Source organism: Lentinula edodes, assembly GCF_021015755.1.
Source record: "Lentinula edodes strain Le(Bin) 0899 ss11 chromosome Unknown C8R40scaffold_50, whole genome shotgun sequence".
Classification (NCBI taxonomy): domain Eukaryota; kingdom Fungi; phylum Basidiomycota; class Agaricomycetes; order Agaricales; family Omphalotaceae; genus Lentinula; species Lentinula edodes.
In genome coordinates, this window is record NW_025764356.1 from 173,322 (window position 1) to 186,929 (window position 13,608).

The 13,608-nt window shown below is 45.2% G+C and overlaps 5 protein-coding genes across 5 annotated transcripts; 3 read left to right on the forward strand and 2 right to left on the reverse strand.

The window, feature by feature from the left end:
* Nucleotides 1-23: 23 nt before the first annotated feature.
* C8R40DRAFT_1128724 (uncharacterized protein) lies at nt 24-1,882 on the reverse strand. The gene is made up of 3 exons (XM_046229110.1): nt 1,620-1,882; nt 441-1,565; nt 24-388 (listed from the first exon to the last, which is right to left on the reverse strand). Exons 1-3 carry the CDS (start codon nt 1,720-1,722, stop codon nt 204-206), a joined length of 1,413 nt encoding a protein of 470 aa, XP_046081000.1. The 5' UTR covers nt 1,723-1,882; the 3' UTR covers nt 24-203.
* Nucleotides 1,883-2,040: 158 nt separating this feature from the next.
* On the forward strand, nt 2,041-4,005 carry C8R40DRAFT_1058168 (uncharacterized protein; the record flags this gene model as incomplete). The annotated part of the gene is made up of 4 exons (XM_046225190.1): nt 2,041-2,286; nt 2,340-2,422; nt 2,522-3,049; nt 3,387-4,005. 4 exons carry the CDS (start codon nt 2,041-2,043, stop codon nt 4,003-4,005), a joined length of 1,476 nt encoding a protein of 491 aa, XP_046081001.1.
* A 1,366-nt stretch (nt 4,006-5,371) lies between these two features.
* On the forward strand, nt 5,372-6,434 carry C8R40DRAFT_1176228 (uncharacterized protein; the record flags this gene model as incomplete). The annotated part of the gene is made up of 3 exons (XM_046232474.1): nt 5,372-5,473; nt 5,531-5,644; nt 5,718-6,434. 3 exons carry the CDS (start codon nt 5,372-5,374, stop codon nt 6,432-6,434), a joined length of 933 nt encoding a protein of 310 aa, XP_046081002.1.
* Nucleotides 6,435-7,876: 1,442 nt separating this feature from the next.
* On the reverse strand, nt 7,877-9,262 carry C8R40DRAFT_1163334 (uncharacterized protein; the record flags this gene model as incomplete). Its single annotated transcript, XM_046230359.1, has 4 exons — nt 7,877-8,056; nt 8,116-8,399; nt 8,459-8,906; nt 8,990-9,262. The coding sequence occupies 4 exons, from the start codon at nt 9,260-9,262 to the stop codon at nt 7,877-7,879; spliced, it is 1,185 nt and encodes a 394-aa protein (XP_046081003.1).
* Nucleotides 9,263-9,796: 534 nt separating this feature from the next.
* On the forward strand, nt 9,797-13,495 carry C8R40DRAFT_1176230 (CBF/Mak21 family-domain-containing protein; the record flags this gene model as incomplete). The annotated part of the gene is made up of 9 exons (XM_046232475.1): nt 9,797-9,991; nt 10,050-10,741; nt 10,797-11,031; nt 11,087-11,766; nt 11,815-12,190; nt 12,241-12,369; nt 12,426-12,740; nt 12,797-13,015; nt 13,079-13,495. 9 exons carry the CDS (start codon nt 9,797-9,799, stop codon nt 13,493-13,495), a joined length of 3,258 nt encoding a protein of 1,085 aa, XP_046081004.1.
* Between the last annotated feature and the right edge of the window lie 113 nt (nt 13,496-13,608).

Sequence of the window (13,608 nt, forward strand, 5' to 3'; positions counted from 1 at the left end):
TGCTGGAGGAGACGATTGCTGGTAAATGAGGGTAAACGTGTGGATACGAACTGCTGGAGGAGACGATTGCTGGTAAATGAGGGTAAATGCGTGGATACGAACTGCTGGAGGAGAAGATTGCTGGTAAATGAGGGTAAATGCGTGGATAAGAACTGCTGGAGGAGACAATTGCTGGTAAATGAGGGTAAATGTGTGGATATGAACTACTTCTGGATGAGATTACGATTGATTTCATGGCGGTGAGTGGATAAGTGATCCTGTCGCAGCAAAGCCGCCTCACGTTCCTTTTCGTCGTCTGCATTGGAATCGAGTCTGCTGTGAGTTCTAACGAAACCAGGATCATGCCAAATGTAGCACATCCGCATCCATGTCCTAAAAGCTTCAGTGTCTACTTGACAAAACTAAGCAACTAAAACCGACATAGCCGATAGAACACTCACTCTGAGACTTCGTCAAGCTCCATTTCTTTCTTAAAGTCGCCTCCTCCGCCCATTGGAATAAGGTCCTTTTCTTCTGGTACCCACGAATTTCCCATCCCAATTTGTTTACCAGTAGGTCTGCAAACGATTGTGGGCCGTCTTTGAATGTAACCTTCTGGCTCTCTAGGCCTCCATTTCTATCATAACCTAAGGCAACTATGAAATTTGATGTTGCAGTCCAATTGTTGAGCATATTCAGGAAGGAAACCCCTCTTCCTTGACGGCGCTGATATTTGACAGACTCTAAAATGAAACCTAACTGATGGCAAGCAGCGGCAACATCAGCAAAGGCGCCGTCTGGAACAAGATCCCCATCGTTCGCTGAGTGGTCATCTGTCACAGGCGAAGCGCCATCAGAAAGATGATCGATACCAATATTGTCTGGACCGGCATGTAGCATTGAGGGTGCACCGAGCACCGGTGAAGGAAAGCGGGGTGGAGAAGTTTGCGAACATGGCAATGAAGACTCGGAAGTAGCATCTGGACTAGGGCGAGGTGGGATTGAATATGGATTTACTCGTTTCCGATGTCTGGGGCTGCAATATCTCAGACTCGGAGTTATGTAGCTTGGTAAAAGAGGGTGGATTGGAAGACCATGGATAGAATTGACCAGAATGAGAACGAAGTGATGATTAGGATGGTCCATTGGTTGAAAGGCTGCACGGGTATCGGATGTAAGGAAGTCGTTCACAGAACGATCACTTGGTTTTAAGGCAAATAGCTCTGTCTCCACTGTAGATGGGGTATTAAATGAAGCGTTTATCATTGATTCGAATAGTGGTCCAAGCATGCGAAAGCCTTTGGTACAATTCAGAGGGATACTTCGAAGTTCAGGCGACATTGTGGTAGCAAGGTAGGTTTCAAACTCGCTGTCTTGAAATGCAGAGCGATAATGAGCAGGAATATATGTAGTAGAACCGAGTATAAGCCAATTCTGTAGGACTTGAATGACGCTGGATCTTGCTAAGGTAATCACTCCATTCCGATGGAAAAGAGAGGACGGCAACACGCTAATGTTGTAGATGGAATACAGCTCTTCTACAGAGCTGAAGATATTTCTCACCATCCCCAGATGCAAAGAAATTTCTGAAATTCTCGAAGTGAGTTGCAGAGCAATGGAGGCGGTTTGAAATCACTAACTAGGGACTTGCATGGAAGAAGATTGGTCAAGAAAGTAGGACGGTTCTGAAGTCAATCCAGACGTCTCCCAAGAAAAATAGGCAGACAAGTCCTGCCCCTCCATTAGGACTGAGTACAGAGAGAAGGAAGGAGAATCCGATTCAAAACCAACGCCAATGCTCACATGATTGTATCGGCCAATTCGGATTGTAAATTTCCAAAATCTTAGACCGATGAAATAGCTAGAGTATGGAAAATCAACATTCTTAGAGCCACACCGGGTCTGCTGCTTCTCGTTTATGAATTTTCTCTCAAGCTAAGAAAATACAGAACGTCCGGTTCAATTCTGTACTAAGCTACTTATGTCGTAAATTTACGCTTTGACCAGTTAGGTAACAAATATCTTACAGCATCCAACCAATCTCAGTGCAAACTCCGTGCAATGCGCCAGTGTAAACTTCTTTTGCTTTTCTTGCTTAGCATTTCAGTACTTCTCAGTATATCCAAGGATGCCTTATGTGATGCAACAAATACTACGACTCCTGTGAATGAAGTTGTCAATGAACTTCGTACAAATTATCGCCAGTTTGAGTCAGCAGTGACAACCGCCTACACACAGGATGCCGATACCTTTCTTCTCCAACGTCTAGGAGATGATATTGAAACATTTGCTTCCATAGTCGATACTGTAAGTCCTTTTGTTCATTTCATAAACAATGCATCAACCCCAATTTTCGATAGCAAGAGAGTATTTTCAATGAAAATTCAGAGTGGCAGATGCTTCGGACGAACCTTCAAGCCATGCTTGCTGATGTACGGACCATGTATAGCCGTCAGCTTGACAACTCGCATCTAGGTCGAGTCGCACTGATACACCATGATCATAGTGGTGGACAAGGGCGTCCTCGCATCATAATCAACAGAGAATTTCTGGAGTGGGCATATACTCAACGCACTACAAGCGGGATAGCCGAATATCTTGGAGTTGCTCGTCAAACTGTACGACAAGCTTTGTTGGATTATGGGATTGCGCAGCCTGGCATTAATCCATTTCCACCAAGTGAAGTTCATTCAGAGCACACCGACTCAGAGAATGATCCAGTCCTCGACCAGGATGGAATGCTACCACAAGAGTTGCCTGACGATGTGCGGGATGCAGCTGCCTTGATTGCTTCCTCCTCCTCTTCCTCTAGTTACCTTTCAAACTTGTCAGACGAAGATTTAGATAGGGTGGTGAAAGCATTGCGTTCACATTATGCGAGGGCTGGAATCCGTATGCTTCAAGGAATGTTGCGCCGTCTCGGTCACATTGTACCTTATGAGCGTGTTCGACTATCTCTTATCCGAATCGATCCTATACATCGAGTATTTGACCGTATCCGTATACGGCGGCGTCAATATGAAGTGCCAGGCCCCAACTCGTTGTGGCACCATGATGGGCACCATCGTAAGTGTTTATATAGCTCTTTTTGTAGTTGACCAATGGCTCTTGTTCACAGGACTTATACGATGGGGTATAGTTATTCATGGCTTCATTGATGGATATTCACGTTTGATAACTGGCATGAGAGCTCATGATAATAACCGATCACCTACGGTCCTTTCTCTTTTTCTATCTGCTGCTGAAAGATATGGAATCCCTTCGCGTGTTCGAGGCGATCATGGTGTTGAGAATATATGGGTAGCTGCTTTTATGGAGCATGTTCGAGGCACTGGACGGGGTTCCTACATTTGGGGACGGTGAGACAAAATTTTTCTTTTTGTTCTCTAGGCTTACTTTCTTTTCAGTTCAGTTCATAACGTCAGAATTGAGCGTTTATGGGTTGATGTATCACATTATGTCTCCCAGCATTGGCATGATGCCTTTACAGCCCTTGAAGTTCACCACGACCTTGACGTTCAAAATATTAACCATATTTGGCTCATTCACCACCTTTTTCTTCGCCAAATCAATGATTCTCTTGCGTTCTGGGCCGAGTCCTGGAATAGCCATCGGGTCCGCGAGAATAATGGTCCAAGTCGCTCTCCAGAAGATAGATTTGGCTTTGATATGTTTGTTCAAGGCTTCCGAGGTGAGGCATTGGATCAGTTTGCAATGTCGGATGAAGAGCTAGAGGTTTTTGGGATTGATTGGGAGGGTTTGGAGGATGAAGTCTTGTTGCGTTCACTTCGCAAGAATTATGCTCATGAAGATGGTACGAGCACATGGCTGGGACGACATGGACCACCTCCTAATTTGAACGAGGTCGTTGTTGACCCTCCTTCCGACTTGTTGACGTCTGAGCAGCTAGATGCGCTTAACATGGCTCTAAGACATATCCCTCGAGGTTCAGAACTTGGACAAATTGTAGATCTATGGACTAATGCTTTGGCATATGTACGGACCATATATCCAGGTTATTTCTAGATAAATCAAACTACATTTTCATGCATGTCACATCTTGGATCAAACGTACGGGGCTCAAAATAATGAAATCAATAGTGCACAAATAAGTATTCTACACAACACAAAATGATAAACAATAAGTACAAATAGTTCAGAAAATGACATCAATAGATGCTGGAACTAATCATTCATATCCCACCGAAGATGTGATTACATGGCAGGTACAAAAGTTGGTAGTGCATGGTGGCAAGCTCAACCCTTCTTAGTCATATGGGGCTTTGAAGAAGAATATTGTATTTGTCAAACATAAATCTCATTTTGAACCAATCGATGAAGGAAATTTTGACCTCAATTGTAGTCAGCTACAAATGAAAGCTCACTTATTTGTGAAAGTGGAAAGTCAAAACGGAGAATCCAGTGCAAGTCATAAGTCAAAGTTTGATTTGGAGTCCAAGTGATATTATTTGTCGAAATATACCTCCATACTTCTCTTCCTTTCCAGAGTTATTTCTTTACAGGTTTGAAATTCATAGGACAACACTAGTTACTGCCCAAAGCACAGCTCAGGAAACAGGAGATTGCGCTTCCAATTTTTCGGGGTGAGTGCATTAATTGCGAGTAATGTTCATAGCGGTATTTAGTGCTTAGTTTATCGCAGATTCGCACAACGTGGGGGAAGGCTAGTACTTACGTACATAGCAGTCCTAGTATGTATATGAACTTGGAACTGGCTTGGAACGTATACAGGAAGCGGATATGACACTTTGCGACGGTCTCGGATGGATGTTTGTAGAGCAAACAATTGGAAACAGTTGGACTTCTACACGTTCCTACACGTTCCGAGGGCTATTACAATGTGTGATTATAGTGAAAGTTTATCGAGATCAATGAGTACTTGGGACCTTCAAACATTGATCATGACGTGAAAGCGTCTGGGAAAGGTTTGTTCAATTGTTGAATGTCAGAATAAGCCGGAAAAATGTCGGTTCATTGCTGTACCCCATTTTCGACTCCCACTAAGCTTGAAATGCCGCCACCCGGCAAGAACAAGGCCGGGCGTCTCAAGGTTCGTTATGACCGTTGAACTTCATCGCGCTATGGCCTTCCATTGCCTCTAGTGCTCCTCTAAAATGTCTATTTTCATAGACGCATTTGTTCTTAGGGAGCGCGTTGAGACTTTACTAGCAGAAAAATGCGAATCTTTTGAGAGTCATGTACAAGGTACGACTATTTCTCTCCTGTGTTGTATTCACAAAGCTTGAAGTTGTTAATGTTAACGTTGAGTTTGTACAGGCAGCCATCATTTGGTACTTACTCCATGGTCCTTCGTGCTGATTGTTTCCTTCTTTTTCTAACTACGATATCTTTCAAGACTTTCATTGCGCAAATGTCTCGTAGTGGCAAAAAACTTGTTCGCGTTGAATCTATATATTCAAGAAGACGAGACAGCGGAAGCGGACTTTCTTCTCCTTCTAAAATGCCATCAGAGGTTCGCGGGAGGCTTTTTGCCACGTTTAAATATGCATAATACTCACTTTCTCGTTAGATCGCGACTATGCGTTACCTGAAAGATCATTCAACGATTCCTATCCCCACGATACATGGTTATGACGCGGATGCTGACCGCCATGTTGGCGGTACGTGGTTGGTCATGGAATACGTAAGTCCTTAATGCAATGTGGTCCAGTAATTTTATCAGAATCAAGCAGGTTGAAGGTCTAAATGTTGACCAGGTATGGCATACCTTAACGACGACCCAGCGTGAACAGCTTGCTCTGTCTTTGGCAGATCTATGGTCTCAACTCATGCTCCAAACTTTCAATCAGATTGGAAGTTTGTACGAATGCCCTGAAGGGCAATTTGCGGTCGGGCCAATGACTTTTCTTCCGAGCAAGAATCACTATGCTATAGCTCCTCCTGATAGGGCTAAATGTGGCCCCTTTAACACTGCAAAGGAATGGCTTGAAGCTACCGCACGTCAGGAACTTGCATACCGACTCTCTCTGTCGCCACAGCCCGACGCCTCCTCACGTATTAATTCTGTGCTGGATCTCATACGTGTCTCCGAAGATCTAGAATCAAGCATAAAATGGGAGGCTTCGCGCCTAAGTATAGAGCACGTCGACTACTCTACACACAACGTTCTCGTATCCCCAGTCGATCCCACAAAAATCATGGCAGTCATTGACTGGGAGGGCGCTCGAATTGTTCCTATGTGGGCAATGAATCCGGCTTTCAGGTGGCCCCATGACTCGGACGAACTCGAGATTAGACATCTGAAAGCGCTCATGCGTGACAGAATTTGCTCTCAGGTACCAGGATGGAGCTCTGCAATTGGGAACGAATGTCGCCCATTGCGTGTCCTCTGTATGAAAGCGACTTTGAGTGATCGCAATCCCGATCTCATCAATCCTGACGGATATCCCTTGGATATGTCCCCCGATTTGTAAGTACTGAGTACTGAGCACCGTGCTGTTTCTGCTGTGTTTTATACTTTTCCATGCTTTATGGAGCAATGTTAGCTAAGTCGACCTAAAATATTGATAGTAAGTTTCATCCAGGTAAACAACATATTTGACCTGATTATTATGTGCCAGTCTAAGTTCAAGATTTCGAACTTGTTGAGGAACTTTGGGAAAGTGAATTTCCCCTTGACTTCCACAGAACCTCCACTGTAAATCAATAAGAACTTCCCGCCAAGGGACATTTACTATCCTACGGACCTGCAGGAACAATAAACTCTAGAGTAAAATTGGAGGCTTCAGCCCCTTTCAGGCCTCTTGGGCGTCGTTTCTGTAAACTGTTCATTTCATAAACCATTCTAAAATATTGCGTACCGTACCAGTATGAGGTGAAAACAAAGCAACATGATGGTATGCAAACATTCTCCTTGAGAATGTCCAAAATTGGAATGAAGCTGGCCTTATATACATAATTAGGTTAATTGACGACACACGAACCTTCTCGATCTGCCATTTCTATCTCACCCCTCTCTAAATGAGTATCTCTGTGTAGTGTTAAACTCAGTGCATGCTGCCTCCACTTCGTCATGCACCCACCAAAACAGATCAAGATAAGCTGGCTTCTGTGATTCAAACATTTGTCCTCATGAAATTTCCGTCACAATGTACAGGTACTAAAATGAGTGTCGTAAGTCGAGAACAAAAGCCTGTTTAAGTATGGGCTAATGTCAGCTACCAATGTCTTGATGAATATCATGCTGCAACTTCTTCAATCCCAGTTGGGTATTCAGCACCCAAGCTGTGCGAATCCTGCCAGGTTTTGGGCATGATTTATGCTCTGGACGGAGTCGTGATCCCAGGACTGCAGCCCCGAGCGAATATTGCTCGTTCATTGAAAGGATTCCCGCGTACATGCGGCATTTATATCGTTGGATATCCTTTCTCCTAAACAGTATATATCAATTTCATTCTGGGGCAACAAATGTACAGGTACCTACAACGGCGCACATGGTGCAAAATCAAACAAATTCTTGAAGTGAGAGATTATAACCAGCGGAGGACACACAATTGCAGCTCGTGATGCATATTGATATCCCGTTCGTACATGTATCGGGATTATCACAAAAAACTTCTGAAGTCCATAGTGGTGGGTTTCCGAAGGTACGTTCCTCTGGATCGGATAATATTGTGGAGGTTTCCGAAGACGTAGTGCACGGCGAAGACAAGCGCGTCGTCCGAGGAGGCTCTTTGTGGCTCTCGATCTCTTCAGGAACGAAGAACGCAAGGCTAGCCGATGAATGGTGATTCGTGACTGAAAATCGTATGATCAGGCATTACGATGTTCATAGCAGGTCAAATGTAACGCTGAACGCTTCGATGGAATAAAATCAACATTGCCTGTGATGCCTATTGACCATCATTTAGTACGTTTAAACGTCATAGACCAGCTTTGCTAAAGCCTCCTTGGTAGTCAGACCACCTTGGGCATCGGGGGTGTAAAATGCATAATCCGTATATCCTCGTCCACTATCATCTCCGCGAATGTAGAAGGTGTCCCTATCATATGGAGCCAAAGGATGGTTATGGATAATCCTAGATGGAAGATCAGGCTGCATAAGGACGTTGACATGAGCATTCATTACGAACGGCGCGGAGAGAGGCAGCTTACATTCGAGATGAAATACCTCCCAAACGCAATTAAGTCCTCCTTTTCATTCGCTACCTGCATCGCGGTTTCTCTGGTATAACCGCCAGCCGAAATAAGCGGCTTTGGGTGCCAGATCTGCCGCAAAAAGTCGTTTGAGTCTGTTTGCACGATGTTTTCTGCACGTTCAGTCTTGGACCCATTTATTCGCGGTTCAACTACGTGAAGGTAGGCAATGCCCGGCAGGCTCTCTTTGAGCTTGGTCACTAAGTAGCTGAATGTTGGAATTGGATCGGCCATACGCATATCTTCGTCAACAAAGGATATGAGAAATCGTCTGATGCGGGGCAGCGCATTGCGTTCTTACTCTGGAACAGACTCCAAGGGCTCAGCCTCACAGCGACCCGATCCTCGCCCACCGCCTTTGCCACTTCATGCATCACGTCTATTACGAACTTGCACCTGCCTTCGATACTTCCACCGTATTCGTCCGTGCGTCTGTTAGCGACATCTTGCGTAAACTGGTCGCACAGATAGCCGTTCGCCGCGTGGACCTCGACGCCATCGAATCCAGCTCCATGAACTGCATTGGATGCTGCTTTACCAAAATCAGAAATGTATTCTTTGATTTCTGAAAGTGTCAAGGGTCGTGGAGGTTTGTCTTTCAGACCAAAGAGCTGCACGTCTGAAGACGAAACATATTCAAAGGGCTTGGAGGTGTCTTCGACACCGGGGTCCTCGTATTCTGCCGCACGCCCAAGGGCCCAGATTTGCATGAATGCAAAGCATCCTCCGGCATGAATTTCGCTTGCGACCTAGTAAAGACCAAAGAGTCGCGTCGGCGTCACGACGTAAGCTGTTACACACATATGTAAGACACGAGGTTGCGTAGACTTACCACTCTCCATGCATCAATTTGGTCTTGGCTCCAGATTCCAGGTAGGTGCGTCTTGCCTCCGGCTTTGTCTGAGACGAGGACCGCTTCGGTGATTATGAGTGTTCCCGGCATACTGGCACGCTGGGAATAATAATCTTTGACGATAGGAAGCAGAGGCACATGTCCATTCCTAGTGGCTTTGTAACGAGTCTGGGGAGCGTAAATAATTCGGTGGTCCAATGGCATTCTCCCGACGCGTATTGGCTGGAACAGTTTGGAGTTCGACGCGGACATTATAAGAAAAATTAATGTTGTAGACGGAAGACAGCGCAAGCCGAAGATATAGCTAGTCGACGCGGCGTTCACAACAATCCTACTTCCCTGCACCGATTTAAGTATGTTTTGGCAAAATAATGTTGATCCGACCAAAGTATGGTACACTAACCAGAATGCAGCGATAATAATCGATTTCTGCGATTATCACGAAATTCGGATCAAACTGGGAATACACAAAACAGGCAACGATGCAAGGAACGATGAGAGAGGATGAGAGTCGAGAAAGAGAAAAAGCCACTGCATGTTCGGAAAAGTTGAGAACCTCGAAATCGAATTCTGAAGGATCAAGTCGGGGTTCTGTAGCAAACAATCAACGCATGGAATACGACCAGGTGAGCGAAATTTTGTCGTCAACAGGCAAGTATCGGTTATTTGATTCGATGTATTCGATGTAGAACTTGAAGCATATGTACTGCTTCGGCGAGCGCCGAGATTTTGACATTTGAATTGCGATGCATTTCTCTTTTTGATTTCTTACCTCTCGCGTCTAAAATGGTTCTTTCACGCAAACACACAGGCCACAAGGTTGAAATCGACTCACGAGCCTCTATTACAACAGGCAAAGCCAAAAAGACTTCGAAAAAGAATGCGGTTTTGAAGGAACAGATACAGTCGTTGGGAGGAACTGCAGAAGATTACGAGCTAGTGAGAGATGCAGATGAGGATATGGATTCTGGCTCTATTGCTGTTGATGCAAGTATCACGAAACCTTGCTTTGTTTTCATGCTCTCAATCGACTCCATAGACAGCACTTACAAATGAGGTTTCCAAGTTTTTAGAAGGGTTGAACTTTAACCTTCCCGAACTACCGCAAGAGAGACCCGACCCCAAATCCTCCAAAAAGCTTCCTCCTTCTAAAGCTGAGGTGCCCAGCATTGTGGAGCCTTCCTCAATCCCAAAAATCAAGAAACCTGGTAAAGAACGCACGCGGAAGGATACTCCATCGAAGACGCCTTCTAAGGCTCCCGCTATCGACGCGAAATCCCAGACTGAGCTGGCAAACAAGGTCGTATTCAATCCTGCATCACGTTTTATTGTTCCTCCTGCTTCGCAGTGGTATAATGCCGTCTCGCGTCTGAACGTTGAAACCGCTCTACCGACTATTACCCCTGCTCAACTCAATTCTTTTCATACTCGAGCTGCAGAACTTCATACAGAGGATATGAAGACTTTTACTTCGTCATCCTCCGGCAGCTCTTCTGCGTCAGAAGCATCGTTCCTGTCGAAAATAATACAATCGGGCACTCTTTCTGACCGACTGAGTGCTTTGACTCTGCTGGTTCAGAGTAGCCCCGTGCACAACTTGAAGGCATTGGAGACGCTAAAAGGAATGTCGGAACGAGGTAAAGGACAAGGAGGACGAGAGGAAAGTCTCAAAGCACTCCGATGCGTAGTGGATTGGTGGGTTGGCGGAGGTGCTCCTGAACGCAAACTAAAGTGAGTGTCTTTAACATAGACTAACGAATCTCTTGTCTTATTCGTTCCCTGTCAGGTATTTTCGCGACCAACCACTGCTACATCCTGGTGTTACTGATCAACATTTGGTCCTTTGGTATTTTGAAGACTGGTTAAAAAAATATTTCTTCTCGATCCTCCAAATTTTGGAGAATCTTTCCCTTGATCCTTTACCCTATGTGCGCACTCAGACGCTCAACCTGATCTTTATCTTACTCCGCGATAAACCCGAGCAAGAACAAAACTTACTTCGCCTGCTCGTGAACAAACTTGTAAGATACTCATCAACGCCCTTACTTGATGTATATCTAACATGTGCATTGTCAGGGCGACACAGACAAATCCTTATGCTCTCGAGCTTCATATCACATTCTCCAGCTACTACAGCCACATGCACCCATGAAAGGCGTAGTTGTTCGGGAAATAACTGCGCTAGTCCTCCGGCCTGCTGCACCAACTGCAGCAGCGACAATGTTAGCAGCAGCGGCATTCGCTGCCACAACGTCACAGCTTCATGCGAACATAGCTAGTCGAAAAATCCGTTTCGCTGAAGACGACACACCCGCACCCACTGCTTCTTCAGCTACAGCAAAAAGCAAAGGAAAAGTGGCAACAACGGAGAAAAAGCAGGTCAATGTTCACGCGCGGTACTATGCCACCATAACGTTCAACCAGATAGTTTTGACTCCAGCTGACCGTGATGTGGCTTTGAAATTGATTGACGTTTACTTTGAAATGTTCAAAGAGTTGCTTGGGGAAGGGAAAATTTCCGAAGAGGGCGGCGTTGTCGAAGATGGAGATGAGATAGCAGAAGTCAAGACGGACAAGGACGGAAGAGTGTTTAATGATAAACAAAGTAAAGGAAAAGGAAAGGGCAAAATCAAAGAAATCAAAGGGGCAGCCGGATTCGGGGAAATCGAAGACGAGAATTCAAAGCTCATCTCTGCGATCTTGACTGGAGTGAATCGAGCCTTACCTTTTGCTAAAATCGACGCAAAGGATGTCGGGTAAGTTACTCGAAAAATATGCGTTCAATACTTCTTTACTCTTTTTAGTCTCCTCAAACACATAGATACCCTTTTCCTCATTACCCACAAATCTACCTTCAACATTTCCCTCCAGGCTCTCTTGTTGATTCAGCATATTGCAGCGTCTCTTACCTCTGGACCATCTTCTTCGGCATCCATATCAAAATCCATCGTTGACCGATATCACCGTACTCTTTATGCGTCTTTGCACGATGAGCGGCTTGCATCGTCTTCGAAGCAGGCAATGTATCTGAACTTATTATTCAAATCTATCAAAACTGACGCTGGAAACCTTGAAAATGAGCGGATCAAGGCCCTGATTAAACGATTTGTACAGGTACTCGTAAGTGGGGGTAATGGCGCAACGGAGTTCATTGCAGGAGGATTGTATCTGCTTGGAGAGGTAGTATGATTCTTCAAACTTGGGTGTCAATTGCTTACTCCGTTTCTTAGCTGTTCAGCACCATACCTGGCTTAAGAAGCATGGTCACTGAAGTTGCCAAACAAGAAGAGGAGCCCTACGATTCCCGTAAACGGGACCCTCAATATGCTCACGCTTCTTCATCTCCCCTCTGGGAACTGGTACAGTAGTTTTCGACTCTAACATCTAACATAGACCTGACTGATCATTTCCCCAGACCCCGCTTCTTCACCATTACCATCCTGCAATATCGCTGCATGCTCGACAACTGCTTAGCTCGCAGCCATTGACTGCCAGTGCCGATCTTTCTCTAAACACCCTTTCACACTTCCTCGACCGATTCGTGTATAAAAATGCCAAAAAGATATCTCCCGATGCCACCAAGGGTAAGGGTGTCAGCGCTATGCAGCCTTCTGCTAGCGGGATCGAAGGGGTCAAGCTTATAAAAGGAGAATTAACCACCAGCGGCGACCTTTTGATGAACGAAGAAAAGTTCTTAAAGAGACGGCCGGAGGACGTTCCCGTGGATCAGGTTGGTTCAAGTCACGCCCGTGCGTGGATCAGAGCTGAACTGAATCTATTCAATAGCTATTCTTCCACAAATACTTCACAAGGAAAAATGAACGCGTTAGAGAAAAACATACGAAATCATCAAATGAGGATTCGGAGGTTGATTCCGACGCTGACTCTGATGGCGGAGGAGAAATGGATCTGACAGGAGACGAGGCAGAAATAGCTAGAGATAAAGAAGCTTCGGACGAAGAGGAAGAGGAGGGCAGCGAGCTTGACGAGGAGGAAGTATGGAAGGTATGTTCGAACCATTGTTTTATTATCTTCGAAGGCTCATAGATGCGGGCTTTTCTTTTTCAGGCCATGCAGGCTAGTATGCCAAAAGTTCTTGCAGACGATGACGATCTCATGAATGATTCCGATGTTGATCCCGACGGCGACGACTCGGACGAGCGTAGTTCCCTTAACGATGAGGATCTCCAAGACGAGGATGTGGAAGAGGACTCGGATAACGAGCTCTCTCTTGTAGAAGGCTCTGATAACGAAGATCTCATATCCTTAAACGACGACGGTTTAATTGAGTATGACGGTTCAGATGCTGAAGTTGGCGATGCCGAAGAATGGGATGGAATCGGTATCGATAGTGCGAAGAGCAACAAGCGTAAGAGGAATGATGAAGAGAAAAAGAGAAGGAAGAAACTCAAATCGCTACCAACATTTGCGAGCTACGAGGATTATGCGAAGATGATCGAGGATGGTCCCGAAGATGATATATAATCTATTATTTCTCTCAGTCTTCTACGGGGAATTGACTTCTATTGCACGATCGTCTTTATTGACTAATGATATTTGACGCTCCATCAGACCACTCAATACCTGTGCGATCTTAT

Excerpts from the sequence above, each read along its gene's own strand:
- C8R40DRAFT_1128724 (XM_046229110.1), bottom strand. The coding sequence starts at position 1,722 with ATGGAGGGGCAGGACTTGTCTGCCTATTTTTCTTGGGAGACGTCTGGA. Across the intron at positions 1,566-1,619 it reads TTCTTCCATGCAAGTCCCTA|AAATTTCTTTGCATCTGGGG; the intron begins GTTAGTGATTTC and ends CGAGAATTTCAG. Across the intron at positions 389-440 it reads GAGCTTGACGAAGTCTCAGA|ACACTGAAGCTTTTAGGACA; the intron begins GTGAGTGTTCTA and ends TTTGTCAAGTAG.